Source organism: Mugil cephalus, chromosome 20, assembly GCF_022458985.1.
Source record: "Mugil cephalus isolate CIBA_MC_2020 chromosome 20, CIBA_Mcephalus_1.1, whole genome shotgun sequence".
Lineage (NCBI taxonomy): Eukaryota > Metazoa > Chordata > Actinopteri > Mugiliformes > Mugilidae > Mugil > Mugil cephalus.
The window spans coordinates 1,197,000-1,218,896 of NC_061789.1; the positions used below are offsets into that span (position 1 = coordinate 1,197,000).

At 45.0% G+C, this 21,897-nt stretch overlaps 1 protein-coding gene across 1 annotated transcript; it reads left to right on the plus strand.

Moving 5' to 3' along the window:
* Positions 1 to 577: 577 nt before the first annotated feature.
* LOC124997234 lies at positions 578 to 13,358 on the plus strand. Its single transcript, XM_047570797.1, has 5 exons — positions 578 to 2,465; positions 3,157 to 3,324; positions 6,477 to 6,601; positions 6,954 to 10,170; positions 12,371 to 13,358. The coding sequence occupies exons 1-5, from the start codon at positions 2,004 to 2,006 to the stop codon at positions 12,773 to 12,775; spliced, it is 4,377 nt and encodes a 1,458-aa protein (XP_047426753.1). The 5' UTR covers positions 578 to 2,003; the 3' UTR covers positions 12,776 to 13,358.
* The last annotated feature ends 8,539 nt before the right edge of the window (positions 13,359 to 21,897 follow it).

Below are 21,897 nucleotides of genomic sequence, written 5' to 3' on the forward strand. Positions count from 1 at the left end.
TATGAACATGGGAATTCTGGATCCTATTCAAACAAATATCCTGAGGTAATAATTCTAATTCTACTTTCAGATCCGAGCTCTTTGTGACATTTGACAGCAGCAACGTGAAGAATGTCTCATCTCTCACCACGATGTTTAAAGGAAACACGGTCACGTCTCAGAAGTCTGGACTGAATCAGTTCTTTTGTGTTGATGTTTGCGACAGTGTCACCTCCTCCTCTTCCTCCTCCTCCTCCTCGTCCAGCGACGACGGTTAGTCAATAAGCGTCTGGCATCCGAAGGAGGAGGAGAAGGAGGAGAAGAAGAAAGGAGCTAAAGGTGTTCCAGAAATAGCCTCCTCGTAGTTTGCTCCCTGTGATCTTTTTAAAGCTGCTGAGTCACTTTGAAGTGAGTGCGTGTCAGATGAAGCAGCGCGAGACCTTGAGACGACATATTTGTGTCACGCGCCGAAACAGAAAAACTGAATCTCATTGAGGAGACACAGACGGGAGAGAGGTTATGAGAGCATGTAACGAGGAGGATAAAGGGACGGGGAGGGAGGAGGGAGGGAGGAGGGAGGAGGGGGGAGACGTGAGTCTGACTGACAGGCCTCAGCAGCCTGGGAACCTGAAGAACACTTTATCACACTTCTGCCAGCTGGCACGTCAATAAAGAAAAGATGAGTCAGGAGAACATATTCAATAAACTTATTGCATATTATAAACAAAATAAAAGACGGAGTGAAAGTCAGAGTTCAGGAGACTCACCTTAATGACGGGAACAGTTCCTTTCTGCAGAAACTTACTGGATTCAAACTAAATGTTCCAGTCAAAAAAAAAAAAATAAAAAATTACAGGAACGAGCAGGAAAGTTCCTCGGTATTAAAAGTTATTGTGAATCCTGCACCAGCTGTGCTTCCAAATTAGCTTTAATTAAGGCCTTCATTTGGAAACTTACACTGCGATGTCCTCTTTCGTAGGTTTTCCGCTCCAAATGTTTGCAGAAGATAAAAAAGTGTGTGGACCATCGGTTAGAAACAGAGCTGAGCCTCGGGTCTCCTTCACAACGCCACTGAATTGAGTTAGATGTGTTTTCACGGGACATTCAGGACGAAGACGGAACAGCTTTTCACAGCAGGCGACGGAGACGATGAACTCCGGTTAGAGATTAGTGGCGGTCTAATAACTCCCCGCTGCATCAACCTTTGTGTCTTTTCATGTCCCGTCGTCTTCTGGAGTAAAATTAAATGCAATTAGGATCAAACCCGGCCTTCACTGCCGCTGATCTGCTGATAATCTAATGACATGTGGAGGTTTAATCTCTGTGCAGATCAGATAAAGTCGTTTTATAGAATAAAACCGTGGCTCTGTGAAGACCTGTCTCTGTTATGTCATAACTTCAACCTCCGAGTTTTAATTGGATGTATTTAACTGGTGGATTTGCCGAATAGGTCAAAGGTCAGACACTCGTGGTAAAAGTTGTGGCGATGGGACAATGTTTAACTGACTGAACAGGTGAGGCTCCTATCTTGTCCTGGGTGTCTCTGCTGGAGCTGTGCCAGGCTGGAACCAGGCCCAGGAGCAGGAGAGAACAGGTCCGACAACCCCGGGGAGCCGCTGATGGTTTTTTTGAGGAGGCGGGGCCTCGTTAATCATTCCTGGCGTCGCTCTTGTTCAACAAACTCGGCCCCGGAGCTCCGCGGGTCACGTGATTCGTGCAGCGCGACGGTGGGCGTGGTCTACCTGTCAGGGTCACACCTGGCGGGCGGTGACGCCGGCGGCATGCCACTTTCTCTCTCTCTTTAATAGCTGAGCTCTGAACTCCGTAACGGGAGAATATCAACAGTAATGGCCGAGTGTTAACGTGTCATGGCCGGACACAGGAGCTCCGAGACTGACCGAGGAAGAGAACATGACTCAGACGTGGAGCTGAAGGACTGAAGACGCACTCTTGGGGACACTTTTGAGACTTGACGTGGTCCTCCGGTGAGTCCTCCGGTGAGTCCTCCGGTGAGTCCTCCGGTCATGGCTCTGTCTCAGCTCTGGTGCCTGGATGACAATCACGTGAACCCGCGGACGCACGAGTCCAAAGCGGAATTTTTCTACTGCGAGGAGCAGCGGCTCGCGCTCGAGACGCTCCTGAGGGATGGTCGCGAGGCGTTCATTAAACACCTGGAGGCTCGCGCCCTGCGCGGCTTCCTTTCGGACCCGGAGCTCGAGGCTCTGTCCGGGTCGGTGGAGCCGTACGACCCGGGCTCGGACCTGTTCCCGGAGAATGAGGGGGCAGGGGAAGGAGAGGCGGCCCCGCTGTCCCTGCACTACTGGCCCGACCTGTCGGACACCTCCATCCCGCAGATGGACCTGGGCTGGCCCGACAGCGAGAAGTACCGGGGGGTGACGCGCACCACCGTGTACACGCAGCCCCCCCTGGAGGGTCAGGTCCACATCAAGGAGGTGGTCAGGAAAATGATTGCACAGGCGCAGAAGGTGCGTGAAAACTTTTAGTTCTTTTCTCGTCAGTACATTAGTGTCTCCAAAAAGCGTTTTTGTCGCCTTTTTGAAACATTTTTTGGATGTTACATGACTGAGAACCTTCACAGACAGTATTATCAGTCTCCCGTCGGCATCAAAGCAGGAAGTTAAATCCTATAAAGTCATTAAAGATCACTTTGGTTCATTTTTCAAGCCTCCTTCCAAGTCTTACTCCTCTAACCAAACATTAACTGTGTCTGGCTGCTCATAGTCTCTGAAGGCCATAGTACAGGCCGCTGGCCAGAGAAGAGTAAAGTGCATCTTGATTAAGCCGCTTTATCAGAGACCAGAGAGAAGCACCGAGCGGCGAAACCCTGCGTCATTCTGTGCATTTGCATCGATATGTGCAGCTCTTCCTGCAGCTAAGTTTCCCAAACCGTTTACGACGGGGTTTTATTTCTCAGCAGCTCCTCTTATGGATCCAAATGAACTGCATGTGGGTCAGAAAAACAAAAGTGCAGCACTCAAATATTTTACCCAAAACCCGAAGAACAACCTCAGTCTTATGTGTTTAACAGGAAAAAGATAAACACTGTGTTTGTGTAGTAACTTCCAGCCTGAGGCCTTTAAGGGTGCACTGTTTTAGTCCGAGTTGCAGACAGATTTCATGTAACAGGGTGTGAAAGTTGTGTCTGTGCGTCTCCAGGTGATCGCCGTGGTGATGGACATCTTCACCGACGTCGACATCTTCAGGGACTTGATCGACGCCGGCTTCAAAAGGAGGGTTTCCGTTTACATCCTGCTGGAACGCACAACGCTACCTCACTTCTTGTCCATGTGCCAGAGGGCCAACATGCACGCTGGACACCTCAAGGTAAGATGCTGACCTCACAAACTGACATCTCTGGACTGGACTGGACTGGATTTGAGGGGGTCAGGTGAGACGGTGGCAAGATTAAAACCCAGAGATCTGCAGGCAGATGAGAAAACTGAAATTAGCATGCAGCACCTGAGGAAGTTGGTGCACGGAGTCCCACACAGGAGGAGAAGGAAGATGGTGGGACAGTCATCAAAGACCAAAACAAGTTTCTCTTAAACTCACCATCGACAACAAACCTCTTGATGGGAGCTTTACAACCAGAAAGATAAGCAAACAGAAAATGAAAACTGAAGAGTGTAGATCTTTGACCTTTGCAAATTACATCAGAGTTACATCTGAAAATAAACCGCTCAGTCACTGCATCAGAATATAAAGCAGGATCTATTTCATGCAGCTGTTCCACACACATTTTTCTAGAATAACAGTTGGATTTGTTGCATTTTAGCACATTATAATTCCTGTTTTGTCTCGTCCTCACATTAGCACCGAATCACACCCGACCAAACAGCTCCACATTAAGTTATAAAGCCATAAACTTAAATATGTAATTCGTCGAATGTCCCCAGTGGGGATCAATAAAGTACTATCTGATCTTATCTTGAATAATTACAAATTAAAAAAGCTTGGCACGCTATCAGTAAAATAACCCGCTCTTCATTTAGCAAACAGACATATTTCTCACTGGGAATAAACAGAACTCAGCAGGTTTGTATTAATCGTAGCATTTACCATAAAACCACAGAGAGAAAGTTGTGGGTCCCCACAAGGTTGATATTATTCAGGAGTTTGGCAAAAAAACAAGCACGCAAACACACGCTTGGGTTTAAACTCATACTATAATTAGTCGGTTACCTAAATAAAAAACACAAGCCATGTAACAAAAGAGAAAGAGTTCTTAGTCATGTTTGGACGTGTGAAATCGAGGTGCGTTGAAAAGCTTTTTGTATTTTCCTCTTGAGACATAAGTCTTTAGTCCAAGCTGCCAAACCGCACTATTGTTATGAGACAAGGCTGCAAAAGTCTCCGGTGACGTGTGATACCCTCCCAGGAACAGTAGATAAGAGGTTGTTCATGGTTACCGTCGACCTAACGCGGCTTACTTTAGTGATGCTAACACCTCCCATTGTTCCTGTGCTGTTCTTCTGTCTCTTCACATAATCTCAGACAGACTGGATGATGCACTGCAGGGGTCATATTATCTGCTGCAGGACTCCATGCGTGATGTGTGAGCTTTATCATCACAGGCGTTAATCCTCTGTGATGGATATTAATGGAAACACCTTCAAATGTCTAAAACTTGCGCAGACGCCCACTAACAGACTGTGGCGCTCCGCTCTGCCAGGTTCTGTCTCGAAGGAAGCAAAGTGAAACACAAAGGCTGCAACAGCTTTCGGTTCCAGCTGGGTCTGGAGTCATTTGACAGTTTGTGCCTCACCAGCAATATGTTCGTCTGCCTCGTAACATAATACGTGAATTAGGTTTTTTATCTTGGCTGCATTTGCTTTTCTGGCGCTTTATCTCTTTAGTGCACATGTCGCCTGAAGTTATTCAAATATTTGAAGCATTTGATTGTGTTGAGAAAACGCAGCTTTTCCTCGCACACAGAGAGGAGTCGTTTCAGATCGAACAATTTATGCAAGTGTGTCATTCCTTCTTTTTTCTTATAATGTGATGAGATGACAGCTTTATATTCATTTCGTACTCTGCAGGATTTGTCTCATCGCGGAACAACCTCTGGATCAGAGCCTGTTCTGACAAAGGAATCTAGTATTTATGATATTCATAGTTCTGGTTTGTGGCAACACAGACAATTTGTAGTCCAGCTATAAGCAGTGACTGCAAAACCGAGCAGTAAGTGACGAGATGGATTTGGTTAAGGTGTGGAATTTGGCACCTCACTAGAAGTAAAGAGGTGCCAAAGTTTTCTTCTTTGTGACGTCTAGTGCGGTTCGCGAACATGTGACAAATCTGCAAACCAACAAGTCCACAGCACACTATGGTTCTGTGTTCACATAACAACACTAACAGTTCAGAGGAATGTGGATTTATCTGATCCGACTAACCAAAGGAATGAGAAAGTGAAGGGTGTGGTTAAGAGAAAGAGTTATCTGATGCACCAGTGATTGTTTAATGTGCTCAAGTCTAAACTAAGACTTCTGTGTGAGGGTGACTCATTAAAATTAAAGATTATTAAATGCATTATCCGTAACGGATAATAAGCAGCTGGAAAATTTCCTAATTGGATGCATTCTTTAACATTCTATTGAAATAATGTTGAGTAATTCTCTTCATTATTCGCGACAGAGAAAGGACTTGATGAGGTGTTTATCTTTTATCTGTCATTCATGACTACACCATACGTATCACTTTTCTTTTATTGCTGTGAACACTGGATAAATGTTAGCACAGCAGCTCGTTGAATGCCTCAGTCATGCAGTCACAGCTGTAGGCCTGTTAGAGAAGCTGTGTTTGCACATGTAAAAAGTGTGTGCACACACAGACACACAAGGACATTGTGCACATTTCAAAGAAATGGCGTGTGAGTGTTTGGGGAGCAGATATTCTTTAAATGATCAAATTACAGAGAACTAATGATAATATTATTAGTATAGTATATCAAATCAAATCAAACTTTATTTATATATCAAAACATTACAACAAGAAAACATAATTAAGAACAAATATACACACTAAAACATATAGTATGTTATAGTATAACTGAGACGTAGGGACAAATTATAAAAATTGTCTTTGCATCCAAATGCATGAAGCATAAAGAAGTGGACCGAGAACGGATCCCTGTGGGACACCAGATCTGAATCAGACAAAAGTTGTGTTTTCAGTATTTTTTTTTTTCCATGAAAGTTTGTGGAAAAATTCTCAAAATGCATCACAAATTTGTCAAGTTGTTGAATTCACATGCAGTACACATAAAGAAGTGGACAGAGAACTAATCCCTTCTGAGGGATGTGCTGTATTTTCCAGATTTGAGATTTGGGAAAGTCAGAGCATCTGCGGGTCACTTAAAGGCAACATGACCTCATATAATCACCAGATTGACTTTGTAAATCACTGTTCACATGGTCACATGTTCTAAATGTAGCTCTGGACCTGAAAAACGTTCTCTTCTTCTTCTTCTTTTTCAGCATCTTCGCGTTCGCTGCACAGAAGGAACCGTGTTCCACACTCGGTCGTGCACTAAAGTGAAAGGGCGAATGGGTCACAGGTTCATGTTCATCGATGGAGACAAAGCTGTGTCTGGCTCATACAGGTCAGTGTGCATCATGTCTGCAAAGACGTGATCCCCGTCTACCCCACCTGTCTTTGTTTCAGTGTTGTTGTCTTTTTGCATGGTGAGATATGAACGACATGTTCTATTAGTGGAGTGGACAAACAGGTTGTAAACGTATCCACGGGGCAGACGTAAATGTTTTTATAAAGCAGTTCCTGAAAAACTACACGACGACTCTTTTAACTTAAGGCTTTGAACTTCATTTGAAAATCATCTACAACAGATCAGTGTGGGGATTTTAGTTGTTGTTTCTTTGTCTAATTAATTCTTCTCTGTTTCTTAAAAGCTCAAAACATTTAACTCTACTGCCTTGTTTGTTTTGTCTGTGCAGTTTCACTTGGACGTCCTCTCGGCTCGATAGAAACCTCATCACCGTGATCACAGGCCAGGCGGCGGACGGCTTCGACCGACTGTTTCGCGTCCTCTACGCTTCCTCCAGCTCCGTTGACCTGCGGCAGGTCTCCATGGACCCTGAGCCTCAGCTGGAACCGCCCCCTCAGCCGGTTGTCGTGCCGCCCCCTTCTGCTGCGGTCGCTCGGAAACTCTACAACCCAAAATACTCCCTGGTTACCGTGAGCAACCCCAGCCCCGCCGCCCCGGCCGAGCGCGACAGCCCTAAAGAGCCCGAGGTTTCAGACAACTCCAAAAAGAAGAAGCGAGGAAAGGCAAGTCAAGAGCCGGCACAGGACGAACCCCCGCTCCACCCTGGACTAGTGGGTCTAGAAAAAGCAAGTTTAATCGCTTACCTGCCCACATGGCCAGAACCCGACCCTCCCAGTGATGTAATAGGGTTCATTAACATTCGGGATGCCAACAGGCCGACTCAGGTCCATCTGCAGCGCTCTGAGATGTTTGAAACCAGCCAGGCGATCAGGTTTAGCAGTCCTTTCAGCAAGGCTCAGGAAACCTCACCAGAAGTCACAAAGCCGGGGCCGGTTACATCTAAACCCGAGGAGTCGAATAAAGGTGAAACCAAAGTTGAGGAGCCGACAAAACTCAATGAGCCTCCCCAAAACGAGGCACCTGAACAGAAATCCCCTACATCTGGGGAGGAGTCTGAACCTGAGAAGGACCCCGCTGTCAACACTGACCATGAACTGTGTCCAAACCACGATGGAGGTCATGAGACACCAAAGCTCAGTGCACAAACACCAGCTCCGAACAAAACGGAAACATCACAGACCGTCTCCTCAAACGGTCCTACGTCAGAATCAGACACGAAACAGGAAGAAGAACCTGTTTCGAATTTAAACACACAAAGTGCTGCTACGCACAAGACTCACATTCTGGATTCACACACTACACAAACCTCCAAACATGAAAAGACAGATTCACAGACAGAAATCTCTCCCGTCGTCCACGGCAACGTTTCCACATCATCTGCTTCTCAGTCTGTTGTTTCTGAAACAAGTCACATCAACGGCTCTACAAGCTCCTCCACTCCCATTCATGCTCTTACATCTGCTTCTCCAGAAATAAATCGTTCCATCTCTTCATCTTCATCGTCCTCTGGTTTGAACTCAGCTCCTCCCGTCCCTAAACCTCGTACTGTCCAGCTGATTATCAAAGACAACAACAACAGCAGCGATGGCCAGAATTTCCCGGTCATCTCCATCGTGAAGAGGTCTGAGTCCAGCGTGGCACCTTTAGTAGTTCATGACGAGTCTTTTACCGAGACATCTGCAGTGAAAGAGCCTGAAACTGTCCCAGAACTAGAGGACAGCAGTGACAAGAAAACAGGAGAAGAAACTCTGCAACGACAAGAGAGTTCAACATCCCAAGAGATAGAGAGCGAGGAAGGAGATCGACGACAGGATGGAGCCGAACTACGAACACAGACGGTTGTTGATGGAGCAAAATCAGCCAGTGTGGACATTCAAGAAATAGAACCAGAAGATACAAATACCTTAAAAAAAATTAAAAATTTAACAGAAATGGCAGAAAATGGCCAAGAAGCATCAGAACAGAAGAAGGTCTGTGAATTAGAATCAGACTATGAGGGAACAAAGAGTGAGGAAGCAAAGTCATCTAGTGTGAATATTCAAGAAATAAAACCAGAAGATCCCACGACCTTGAAAGAAATAAAATATTTAACAGAAACGGATAAAAATGGCAAAGAGTCCTCAGAGAGACAGAGGTTTGATGGAGGAAAATCAACCAATGAGGGAACGAAGAGCGAGGAAATAGATGGAGACGAACTACAAACCCACTCAAATATTTTTACTGCTGATGCTTCAGAATCGGCCAGCGTGAATATACAAGAAATAATTCCAGAAGACCCCAAGACAGAATTAGTAGAAAAAGGTAGAGAGTCTCTTGAGAGACAAAGGATGGCGAACCATGTAGCCCCAGATGGACCGATCAATGGAGAATCAACCAATGAGGGAGCTAAGAGTGAGGAAGCAGATGAAGCCAAAGTACAAACCAGGTCAGATGCTTTTATCACTGATGCACCAAAATCAAACGGCGTGAATATCCAAGAAATACTTCCAAACAGTACTGATCTCAACTGTGAGACAACCCCAGAGACGGAGACAGAGAGACACCAAACAACAGGGCATGAAGCTCCAGACGTCACGTCGTGTAAATCGTACCTTGCAAGAGCTCATGAACCTCAGATAATATCCTACAATTCACCGACTCCTCAGGAGACGGTGGACGCGTTGGAGGCCGTGGACTCGTTACAATCTGCTGCAGACACGCACAGTAAACAAGTACGATCCCCAAATAATGCAAACACTTTCCAAGAGCAGATTCCTAAAGTACGAGGGAGCATTCACACTCCTGAGAAATCCCTGCGTTTACACCTCTCCGAGATGCTCATTCCAGACCTGCGTTCGCCAACCGCCGAACGTTCCCTCAGATCTCTCGTACGTTCTCCCACTCCCGATGGGTTTTCTCCACATACGCCCACCCAGGACTTCCGAACGCTCACGCCCGACATCAGCGACGGCTACAAATCGCCGAGACAGGGCTCCACCACCTCTGAGGAGTACTATGAATGCATCGAGTCTCCTCTCGGCGAGCCGCTCTTTGAGCTCGGATGTTTTCACAGCCACGGGACAGTAGATGATCACGTCGGCTTCAAACACACGAATGCTGCGTATAATAGTTATAGCTCTGGTGCTGCTAAATCAGACCTTTCTTCTATATTACGTCTGAAAATTACTGAAACAAACAACACTGCAAATGATAGCAGTCTAGACGAAGATGGGCCGTGGAAGAAGCGAGAATCTCAGATACTGAGGGAAGCTGACGGGATAGTGAACAAAATGAAAGATTCAACAGAGACGGCAGGAAAAGGCAAACAGGCCCCTAAGAGGAAGAGGGGGCTGCACGACTTCATAGATGGGCTGGTCGACGGAGGAGCGACTGAAGGCGCCAACGAGGCGACGGAGGCGAAGCGACTGTCCGTCGGGAAAATGGAGGAGGTTGTTTTGTCCGGAGAGAGTCGAGACGAAGTGAAGGAAAAGCCGCTGAACGAGGCGACGTTGAGAGTCAGCGGTGGAGAGAGGAGGGAGTCGACCAGAGAGACGGAGACACAGAAGGTATGAGAGACGCAGCAGCAACAGACACCACTGATCAATTTTGAGATTTTTTTGCTATTTTGCTTCATTAACACGTCTTCCATCAAACTAGTTTAAAAAAGAAAAAACCCTCATTCATGTGTTCATTTCACTTTCACTGTCTCTAATTTCCTCCTAAATTCTCTAAAGTCGTGTTTCTACTGTGAGCTCGTCTCTATCCTATATATGAGAAACCGTTATGAAACTTTTTATCTCCTACAGAAGTTTGTCAGGTCCAAATATGGTCACATCCTTTCTACTGACAACCAGTCATTACAGTAGAAAGGTTGATCTGAAGCTAAACTCTCTTTGGTTGGTGTCGATTTCTAACAACGTGATTGGTTCAGAAGCGTCACATGACAAATATTCTACCTCTAGACTGTGTTTATCTCAGAGGGACATTTAAAAAAGCTGTGAAGTCTGATATAAGAAAAGCCAGAGGAAGGAGAGGAGACGGGAAGTCAGACTCATCTGAGTTCATCCGGACGTAAACTGTCTTTGGTTAAAGGAGACGAAGGTGGAGACGATCAGAAACGGATCATTATTCATGAAAATCTAATGTGATATTCTGATATTTTACATGTTGATATGATTATATGATGTGTTTTGAAGGATTTGAGTAGATCTGGTTTTGGTTCATAGTGGTTTCCAATATAAATATACAAGATTTTACAATGTGAAACTTTAAGTTTTTCTGCTGCTCTGAGCCAGAAATCTCCACTTCAGCAGCTCTGACACAAACTAAACCTTCCAGATTTATTCCTAACTACATTCTGCAGGTATTTACAGAGGAGATGTTTCATCATCCAGAGCCTGATTAAAGAACATTTTACTCCTAAAAACAAGGCCCTCTCTTTAAATACCTGGAAATCTAATATGTTAACAAAATGAAGCAAGAATTTTAAGCCATTATTCAGATTTCTGTTCAGGAAATGTATGCACATCAGTGCATATTTAAGTAGGTAACTAATGAATGTCAAATGAAGGCAATGGATTTCCTTAAGGTGCTGCAACTGAAAACATGTAAACCCTTTGCAGGATGTATGAAACATGCACTGGGAGCCTTAAATTGTTCGTGCACGACAGAAAATGCCTCAGTAAACACACAAAAGAGCTGCAGACTTAAGAGTTGGTGCCGCGAGCTGCAGCCGTTCGACAGGAAACCTTAAACTCAGACAGATGAAGTGAAGGAAAAGTAAAATGCCAGATAAGGGCAGCAGAAAGTAGACAGAAACTTTTCTTAATGAACTTCCTTTAAGATAAGAAAGAAAAGGTCAGTGAACTAGAACTAAGCAGATGATTCCATCCAGAGACTCTTCAGCGAATATCAACCAGCTTTTCATTAACCCTCAAAGAAACACATGAGTTTGCAGTTTTGTTGTTCCTCAGGGTGGACGGACTGGTCTTTAATCAGTGTGAATATTAAAAAGTGTTACATGAATAAATGCTTGTCTGTGTTTTAATAAAGTTAATGTGGCGACTCTCCTTAAATTAATGTTATTAATTATGATTATTTATGTCATAAAGTTGAGTTCAGAGTCTCTGACATGTATCACAGAGACGTTGTAGTCTTTAATGTGATCATTTTAATGCTTTAAAGACGAAAGAGAAGAACAGCCACAACATTATGACCACTGACAGGAGACGTAAATAACATTAAAACTGTTTTGTGACAATTTAATGTTCTACTGGGAAACTTTTGGACCTGATATTTGTTCATGTGGATGTTACTTAGACATGTAGCCCCCACCCAGACCAGACCAGCCCCCCTAAGCTAAGCTAAGCTAAGCTAAGCTAAGCTAAGCTAACTAGTGCAGTCTATTCACGTGACTCGTGTATCTCTCAAATTCTATTTTTTCTCATTTAATGCATTTTTTTCCGCTGTGTTTTCCTTTTCTCTCTCCTGCTGCACATGTTCACCCTGATGCAACATTAATGAACGTGTAAAAGATTGATGGTTTCACATTTATTGGCATTTAACTTGGTGGTGTGTTCTGCTCAGTGAGGTGTTGTTGGCGTGTCTCAACTCCGCTCAGTCATGTAATATTTACTCAGGTGACAATGAAATAAAACCGTGTATGTTCCATCTGCAGCAGAGCAGGAGTCGTGCGCTGCATTATGGATAAGTTGGCTCGCTAATAGAAGTGGAGTATGACCTTCAGTCCAACGTGTGTTTCTGCAGGTTTCCTTCCTCCAGCCTCAGAGAGTCCAGCTGCAGGAGGGCGGCGCGCCCCCTCTTTCCCAACCATCCACACCCCCTCGACCAGCCTCGGCCCCTCAACCCGTGGGAAACCTTCAGACGCAGAGCAAGGTGCCAAATGATAACACGGCATCTCCTCGCAAGCCTCCGTCCAGACCACCTCCTCCAGAGATCCTCCTCGCTCAGCAGAGCAAAGCGAGACCCGGACAGAACCAGACGTCGACAACAGAGACGCACGGACGCACTGACGAAGGCAAGGTCCCGTTTAGACTTTCTTTCAGCAGACTGTACAGCCTCAGAGGCCTGAGGGACAGGATGAGCAAGTCTCCATCACAGAGCAAGAGAGGAACCAGCTCTCAGGTCCAGAGACGCAAAAGCACAAGCTAGAAGCTCACGTGAGTCAAAACTGCGTCTAAAAACTCCTCAAAACTGTCCACGAGGCTCCATCTCAGCCTTTACGACTTATCTTCATATTGAACTCCAGCTGTTCTCTTTTTATTGGAGAAGACACATATAAATCTTCCATTGGTTTTTAGGACACATTGAACCAGCTTTAATTTAAAAGTGTTCACATCCAGGCGTAGAAACTACAACCACTCTTTTTGCACAAGTGACTCGACGGTGCGACTGTCTCACAGACAGGTGCAGGACATGTCTTCATTACGTCTTAATGAATTCATCGTGTTTGGAAACTGTTGTGTTAGGACATGTGTAGAGACTGGACGTCCTGACTGGGATCCTCTTCACAACCTCCAGAGCAGAAAAAAGAGAAAAAACATGAATCAAACTAAAAGTAAAAGCCTCTTGGATGGAAGTGACTGCAGTGTTCGTTGGTGTGTGTTTTACCAGAGTTTAAGGAGACTACGAATGTAACCTTTGATAAAAGCAGATATTTTTATATACGTACTGTATGTACGAGGTGAACTGTCCATGTTAATACAAATAATAAAAAAAAGACTCTTTCATTTTAGGTTGTGTCTCTGATTTTGTGGTCTGGGTATTGATCTGTTTTCATATCTACGTTGCCTTCATGCTTTTGGCCTTGAAGACACGTCTGAAGAGATGAGCACATTGTGCAGAGGCGCCGGCTGCTGGAAAACCAAACTGACTCGAGTAGAAATACCTGTCACATCGATGAGGAGGCAGACGTGCAGTAGGTGCAACTGTTCCTAGTGCTCGTTAATGCAAATATCTGATGTGTCAGTCACATGGCAGCAACATGAAGACTGGAGTTCAAACCCAGCGTCAGAGGAAAGAGGCGGCCTGAGTATTTCAGAAAGAGTTTACAGCGTTTACAGAGAAATATCTACAGAGGAGAAAATATCCAGTGAAAACATGGGAACATGTAGAAGTCTTCAGGTCTTAAGGACTGATGAGGAGTTGGTGTTTAATCAGGAACATCTGCGGCTGTTGTCCACCTGAAACTCATGTGACTAGAGTCCGTTTGTCTGGTTTATCCGCCCTAATGAACGGTGCAGGTTTCAATGTTCAGACTGGATCTCAGTCCCCCTCCCCTGTCCAGTGCAGGATCTCCACTGCTACCACCCACGTCTCTGGGTTAAAAAGGTGTTTAAGTTAAAATATAGCTGCTCCAAAATAGAATAAAACCAAGAACCCGAACATAAAGCTGAAGCTAGAGTTTCTAGACAAGACGCTTCTACGTGTCCAGAACTTCTCCTCCTCAGAAAGGTTGATAAATCCTAATCTCAACAAAAAGTCGTTAAAAGGCTCCATTCAAAACAGGCACCGAACAACATTTCACTAACAAATATAAAACCCAAAGGAAGTTGTTCTCTGTTGCACGGATGCTCCTGATCTATTAGTTTGGGCTCCGGATAAATGGATGAAGAGGGAAGGAGGAGGATCAGGGAGGAAGCAGGAAGCTGAAGTGTCCAGGTCAGATGACTTGAAGCAGATTGCAAACACACATAAGCAGAAATATCCGCATGGATTTTGTCATGACTCTAGAAAATCTTTAAGTCTAGTTGCTCTTCTTTCTGCTGCATCCCGCTCCAACCAATCAGAGCAACAGAGTTCATTACTAAGAGGCCTTCTCCACGTCTCTCTTTACATTTCTTACACAAACCTGGATCAGTTAAGCTTCGATGACCATGCATGGTTGGAGCTACAGCTGCTCCGCCTGCCAGCTGAAATACTTACAGCAGCTTGACATCACCTCAGAGCCAGAAAAATAGAGGAGCTGTCAGAAACATCCCGTGTAATATGATGACGAATCTGCACGAGTTATATTTAACTGCATGTTTCGATGCTGCAGATATCAGCAGGGATGGGACAAGGCTGCGACATTTTACTGAGAATTCAGACACGCGGCACAGAGCAACACAAACCTTTAATGTGTGACTTGACTGGAGGCATCCAGGCAGCGAAGCTTCTGAGTCACTACTGTAAAAAAAAAAAACATTTGCATTTTCAGGTAAGAAGAGGAAGAGAGATCGTTTTATTGGGGAATTTGAACGTGTGCAAACGCACCCACAAACATCCGGGTGTGATTTGCGTTTGTCGGCTTCTCTCTGGAGTAGATCTCTGATAGAAAGGGTTCAGGTCTAACTGATCACGCTTCGATGCAGCGTTGAAGACGGTGACGGTAAAATAAAAGGTTTAGATTTAGATGATTTGTCTGTAAAATGACAAGTATGCAAACTCTAAAGAACAAATCCTGACCGAGATAAAACAAGATGCTTTGAGGATATTTTCTGGGTCACGCATCCAGATGTTCAGATTTAGAAGCACGGGAAGAATGTGAGGATGGAAGAGGTGGAGAGAGGAAAAACAGAAGCTTCTTATCTGAAAGCAGAGGAGCTGAATGGGTCGGGCTTGTCTGTCGTTTTGAATCTGGAGCTGCAGAGATAAGTTGATTTCCAGGTCAGATTTTGTTCCTTCTCAGACGTCTGAGCTCATTATTTGGATTTTGTATTGTCGCTGTTTTAGTTCAGTCTGGTTTGATGTGTGCTTAGATGCTGTCGAGAGATTAAGTGCAGACATTTATCAGAAATACAACACATGAAGTTATTGCTGTTTAAGTCCAGTCCCCATGCTTCTCTTTCATGTTGCTCCCTCGTCTTTATGCATCACAGGAACCGAGTGAACAGAACCTGAGTCTCACTCCAGGTTCCTCCATCTCCCCCTTCGTCTCCTGCGTCTGTTACCAGTGAACTTACAGGTCTTGGTTGGTGAATGCTCCATATCTACTAGTTGCAGAAACGGTTGCCAACCTGTCCTCCATAAAGCTACGAACAAATTTGAGAACAAGGAAGTAGTTTATTCTGGACAAGTCACTCTGGGAAAGTCCTCATAGGCCCCTCCCACTGGTGCATATGTCACAGACGCTAAGCATTGTGGGAGATGCAGAAGATGGACAGGGAGAGGCACTTGTCTTATTATTTTTGGATGTTGGCCACTCGTTTGACGGGTATGACCTTAGACACGCAGTATATACGTAGACGCTGCCTTGGAGCCATGTGCCTGCAGGGCGGCCATCTTGGTTCACTGCTGCTCACTCCTGTGTGCATCATGTTTATAGAGGAATGATGTGTCCACACAATTAAAGTTATATAAATCGTTCAATTGTCGAGCTATTTTCATCCAAAAATTGTTCATTCGTTTGTGCTTTTTCACATTAACCACGCCCATTCCAGTTTCTGACCAATCACAAAATAGCTTCAGCCCTACGAGCGAGAACAAACACCTTGTATGTAGCAGCCTGTAGTCGATAGTGTGTCACATGTCGTTTGCATCTCGCCTCTTGCTGTAAACGTGAACCATGCACGATGGAAATGAGAGGCCCCAGGACGCGACTGTCCGACAATCACCGCAAAAAATGTTCAGTCGAACATTCTCGCACAATCTGTCACCCACTCACAACCGCGATGTCATCCTCTGCAGACAGGAGGTTTGCTTTGTGGTTTTTCAGACACGCAGCAGAAACCAGAGGGGACAAACAGCAGAAAAATGAAAAGCCTCCGAGACGATGTTAACAACAGAAAGACACGGGTACAGCTGACACATCTACACACTCAGCGTGATGCAAATCTCTGAGCAGACTCGCACACACACGGTGGAAGTCAGGAGAACATGGTTCTAGTTTTGTAGCAGACTTGATGAGAGAGTTCAGTCCTAGAATAGACGCACACACACACACACACACACACACACACTGCCTCAGGCCATTTATATGGAGATGAGTGAGTTGGTTACAACACGCGTGAAGAGCTCATCGTAGCATCATCCATTCAGCTGAACGCTCTGAGCTCATCACCAATGATAACACTTTCACTCAGCCTCAGGTCGCACACACACACACACACACAAACACACACACACACACACATCGTGACTCAGTCCTCTTCAGGGTCTTTGTGGACAGTCCTCTGGTCCCTTTGTCACAAACACATTAAAATAAACACTGGTTTCTTCCGGTTGTTTGTTCCGTTTGTTCGGATCAGCTGACTAACACATGCTGCGGTGGACGCGTCCTCAAGGCATCTTGGACATAGCTGGGATGTGAACCTGTGCCTTTAAAGACCTGAAGCTGTTTCTGTAACAACTCGTCAAGAAGACACGGACATGGAGGAGGATGTGAACCTGCAACTCTGAAGAAGCTACTTTAAGTCCAACACATCCACTTGCCTTCATTTTAAACTGGAAACTGGAACTAGTGGTTACAGAAGCACCTGCTGGACCGTAGGGTTACTGGTTTGCGTCCCCCGATGTCCATGGCCCAGAGGTCGTCAGGAAGTCAACAAGTTGAGTTTTTGATGTTGTTGTTGTTGGGACATTTTTAAGTAACTTGTTCCGTTCTAAAGAAGCTACTTGATCCAGGTATCTTGGCACTGGACAAAGATGAGATTTGAACCTATACCTCTGCAGTCTGAAGAAGCTACTTGAAATCCAGCAAGTGCAAGTTTGGGACTTAACTCCTTCGATTCTAAAGAAGCTTTTTGGGCCTGGACATAAGCAGGATGTGAACCTATAACTGTGTTGTTTGAGATTAGTTTTTTTTTTGTTTTGTTTTGTTTTTTTTGGAGATGAGAAAATGTGTTAACTGTGGACTAGTGGTTACAGGGTTGCCGTGGGGTTATGGGTTCGTATCTCCTTATGTTGGGTTTCAAGTAGCTTATTAAGAAGAAGAGAAGCTACATTTCACTTTTTCAGTTTCAAAGAAGCAGCTGTTCAGTTCGACAGAGTTAGTTTTAAAATAAACTTTGTTGCCATCGTAAGAAAAACAAATAACAGAAACAACATGATGGAATTTCCTTTTGCAGCCTCTAAAACAAAACCCACACTGACACATTCACACCCACATGGATCCATAAATACTTAAATGCTTGAGAGCGTCGGGGGTGAAAGGAATTATAAATTAATAAAAGAACATTTTACAGCACAGGGTCCCACGTTGTTGAGATTGAGAAGCTGTTGGGTTGTAACGGCCCCGGAAATAAAATGGTTTTGTGTCTTGGTGGTTGTCGGCTTTGAAGGAAACGCCTGCAGCATGGGTTCGCCCTGGACTGTAAAGTGGTAATGCACCACTATGGAAGAAAATGGATGGAGAAGATGAAGTGCAGGTGTAGCCGATGCCAACACTTCCTGACAAGTCTTTAATTAACGCCTTTTCACGCTCACTCAGCCCTCTGGGTAACAACGAGGAGTCCTGCTAGTCCGTTTGGACTCGATCAAAGGCACGCACATCGTTTCAAACAAGGACTGTAGACTAAACAGGAGGACTAATTGTAGAGAGGTACACGTTTAATGTTTCTGCTCCCAGTAGATGCAGAGGAGAGGAGCTTTAAAAGAGCCTCAGGACTCTCAGGTGTTCTGCTGCAGCTTGTGTGTTCTCCTCAGGGACTCTGGCTTCACATAACACAATCTTCGGTCGCCCCACATTTAAAACATGAGCCGTCACAGTGTCCAACATGCACAGAGAACCAAATCAGACTCAGTGTTTGTTTAAAAGAGGAGGCAGACAAAGACGCCGTCCTCCGTCCTGCAGCCGAGCGGAGCGGAGACACTGAGCTGCACCTCACCCAGGTGAATTATGTCTGGGTCCTCGGGGAGGAGAGGGCGTGTCACATATCTGAGAGGTCGACTGGGTGCATGTTCAGAGTGTTCCAAGGATCAGAGTTTGGCTTGTGGCTTTAAAGATAATGTCAGACATGTTCACTGCAGAGGAGAAAACTGTCCAAAAAAAACAAACCTATAGTTTAATTAAAATGATGCCATAAAGGAGAGATCAGCCTAACCCAGCGCCGGCTCATCAGAATAATTAGAGTCCTGCACACCTTCTGTTGGCTAGAACGAGGCTTTAAGCTGAAGGAAAAGGGAGACCACCCCCTGCAGGTGGGAAGAAAGCTGCTGCAAAAAGTGGAGGACGACAGGAGCCAGAGGCGCTGCCAGGTTCATGTTGGTTTGGATCAGTCTCCTAAAGGTTTGAGCCTGGACTGAAGGACAGTTTCTACCACCAGACATTTTATATTTAAGTTACTGAACTGCTTCTTATGGTTCTCTCATCCACACCATTTCATTTAACCCCATGTTAATCCTGCACCATTATAAATAAACCGCAACCTGAATCACGTGTGAGATAAAAACCGACCCGAGGGAACGAAGTGTGAAAGCGTCGTTACTTAACAGAGTATTAATTTTACAGTGTGATATTTATAGATTTAATTAAGTGAAGTTAATGTGAGCATCTCCTCCGCCAACGCGTACGACTCTACACGAGATCCACCAGATAAAAATAAAACCATAAAACCATTTGTGAGAAAAGGCCGTTTTTGAGGTTTTGTTGTGAATTCATCCATTTTCTGTTGCTGAATGCTGCTATGACCCTGTTCCTAAAAATAATAGAGAAAAGCAACAGTTATCTCAATGAGAATTCAACTTTGACTCTTTAAAGCCAGTTTATGAATAAAAAGGGCGTGGATGCAGCCGATCATGACCGTGCCTCTTTTTAAAAAAACCCACTGAACTAGAAGGACACAGGTGTGTTAGCACAGTTTATGTTAGCTCATGACAAACGGATCATACTGTGATGTATCATTTCAAAAGTGGAATGATAACTAATATCTGGGTTTGGCATTTATCTCACTGGAGCATGGAAAAGTCTTGATGTTTCCCATTGATGAGAACACGGCCTCTTCTGGGCCGGAGTTCATCCCGATGGCTGTGACCTCTTTCTCGTTTTGACGTGTCACAGCAGGAAAAACCGAAGTGTATCCATGAATACGCCGAATTCCACTCGTGGGAGTTTCTGCTTATGAGCATCCTGGTTCATTGTCACGGCTCCACGGGACGTTTAGTGGGACTGAGCCGTCATTAATCCACCTGTCCTTTCACAAATCTCAATGCTCTGTTTGGCCTACTTCGATTGTGTGAACGTCTTGATGTTGTTTTTTCTGCATTTTACAGTTTTAGTCTTCAGTTTTGATTTTCTTCATTCCCTTTCAGGCTGACAGGAAAGATTGACAGATGGAAGATTGTAGATCTGTGGCGATAGAGCAGCAGGGAGGGTCCTTTTAAAAAACAAATTCAGAAAAAAGAAACGCTTTAGGTCGCAGCCACCCACCCACACACCATCACTCGGCCTCCGCCCTCCTCTGGCATGCAGCTGATTGTTAAGAGTGGCGTTTCATTAAACCTGTCACGAGAAGGTTAAGGGAAGAAAGAGGAAGAGTGAAGGGACGGAACAGAGACTTTGTAAAGAGATCCATTTACCAAAAGAAAAACGACGCTTTCAACAAAAGCAATTTAGTTCAACTTCAGTCTGCAGATGAGTCGATGCACTTCTTCGTCAAACGTCACTTCAAATGTCGGCTGCATGCCCACGATGAAGGCGAGTGTGATGCTAGTGGTGGTGCTGCTATAAATTCTGCAGAAAGTCCTTCACAGTGCATGCTGAATGTTAGTTTCTGGACCTAACTAACCTAATGGAAGTGCAACAACTCCACCAATGGTTTTCAAACTGATGGTTGTAAAGGGCCTAATGCGTGATTTGCTGCCTTCCACCACTTCCAGGAGGAGAAGCTGAATCCCTTTCTTTACAGTAATTATGAAGCCACTGAACACCTGCACTGTGCAGCAAGAGACAACTCGCTGTTCAGGCGTGTCAAAGACAGAAAGAGCTAAATATTCTTAGCACAGCTCTATAAAAGAATAATATGACCGAGAGGCTCTGAGGTTATCTGAGAGATCATGTGAGATGGAGCTTTTCTCTGAGGCTTAGAGGAGTAATAAGAAAGGTTTTACTGCTTCGCACCTCGAGCTTAGAGCAACGCTACGTCTGCAGCGGCCGATATTTGATTCATTGATTACTAAATCTTTTAAAAGACATTTTCAAGAAACTCCTCAGCGGGTGGAGTTTAAGGATCGTTCAGGTTCGTCTCCTCTCATTCATGCAGCGCCGCATCTGGAGATAATTCATTCAGCCGTGTGGCTGTGACAGACGTTCAGAATGAACGCTTGCATGACTGGGAGCTTTGACGTGACCTTCCCTGAGGCTCGCGAACATGGCTGTCAAACAAACACAGGACACACGACAATGATTTGTGGCTTCCTGTGGAACAATGGATCTACAGCCTGTCTGACATCAGACACACAAACATGTGTTTCTGTGTTTGAAAGGACATTCCATTCACTAATGCCGGATTTCCATATAGGGCCTACCTCCACACCGCTCCACACCGCTCCGCACCGCCCACTTTAAAATGTTATTTGCATTGTTAGAAGGTGGGCTGGACGAGGCCAAAGGGAAACTGTTCTGGGAACCTTTTAGTACCTCCGATCCGAAGTAGGTGAACTGGGGCCAAAAATGTGACTTAGAACGCTGCTTACTACTGATTACTACTGATTGGTCAGAAAATAATCGTCACGATGCAGCGTCAGCTACAAAGCCGGATGTTTTGGTTGTGACTAGTAGTAAGCTGCTCAATTTCCACCTTTTGCTCACGTGTCGGTACGTTTTTTTTTTTAAATGATTACTGGAAAAGTAATGTCGTTCTGGACCAACGTGGAGGTGAGGGCTTTTCTGTCCTTGTTGGGAGGAGAGAGGATGCAGCGGGAGTTGGTCTCGGAACAATGTGGCAGAGATGAAACAAACTTGGCTTTATTATGGACGATGAAACAAATGAAGGAGAAACTTAACTGATTATTGAGCAGCCAAGGGGCACAACAATACGAGTGGTGCTGACCGAAAGGTTCTGTAACAGTACGAGGAGATGGATGCGATACACGTCCTCAGACCAGGGGGCGCCGGTACAGAAGCTTGTCTTGAATCCATTCCACCGTTGGCGCAGTCCTCCGCTAAGTTTTTATCTTTTATTACGTTCATTGTGTTCTGCTTGAAAGCTCATAACTGCAAAACAGTTGTTTTCTTTCGTTCACTGGTTGTTGGAACATAACTTTACTGTGTAGCCCGCTGCTAGTAGCAACAACTGTGGGTGTGGCCTAAGCCTGCAAAACCGGGGGGGAGCGGGGATCACTCTTTTCCAAGCAGT

What these genes read in the sequence shown, in the direction of transcription:
- LOC124997234 (XM_047570797.1), top strand. Translation starts at nt 2,004, where the DNA reads ATGGCTCTGTCTCAGCTCTGGTGCCTGGATGACAATCACGTGAACCCG. An exon ending in TGCACGCTGGACACCTCAAG is followed by an intron (nt 3,325 to 6,476) that starts GTAAGATGCTGA and finishes CTTCTTTTTCAG; the next exon opens with CATCTTCGCGTTCGCTGCAC. An exon ending in GAGAGACGGAGACACAGAAG is followed by an intron (nt 10,171 to 12,370) that starts GTATGAGAGACG and finishes GTGTTTCTGCAG; the next exon opens with GTTTCCTTCCTCCAGCCTCA.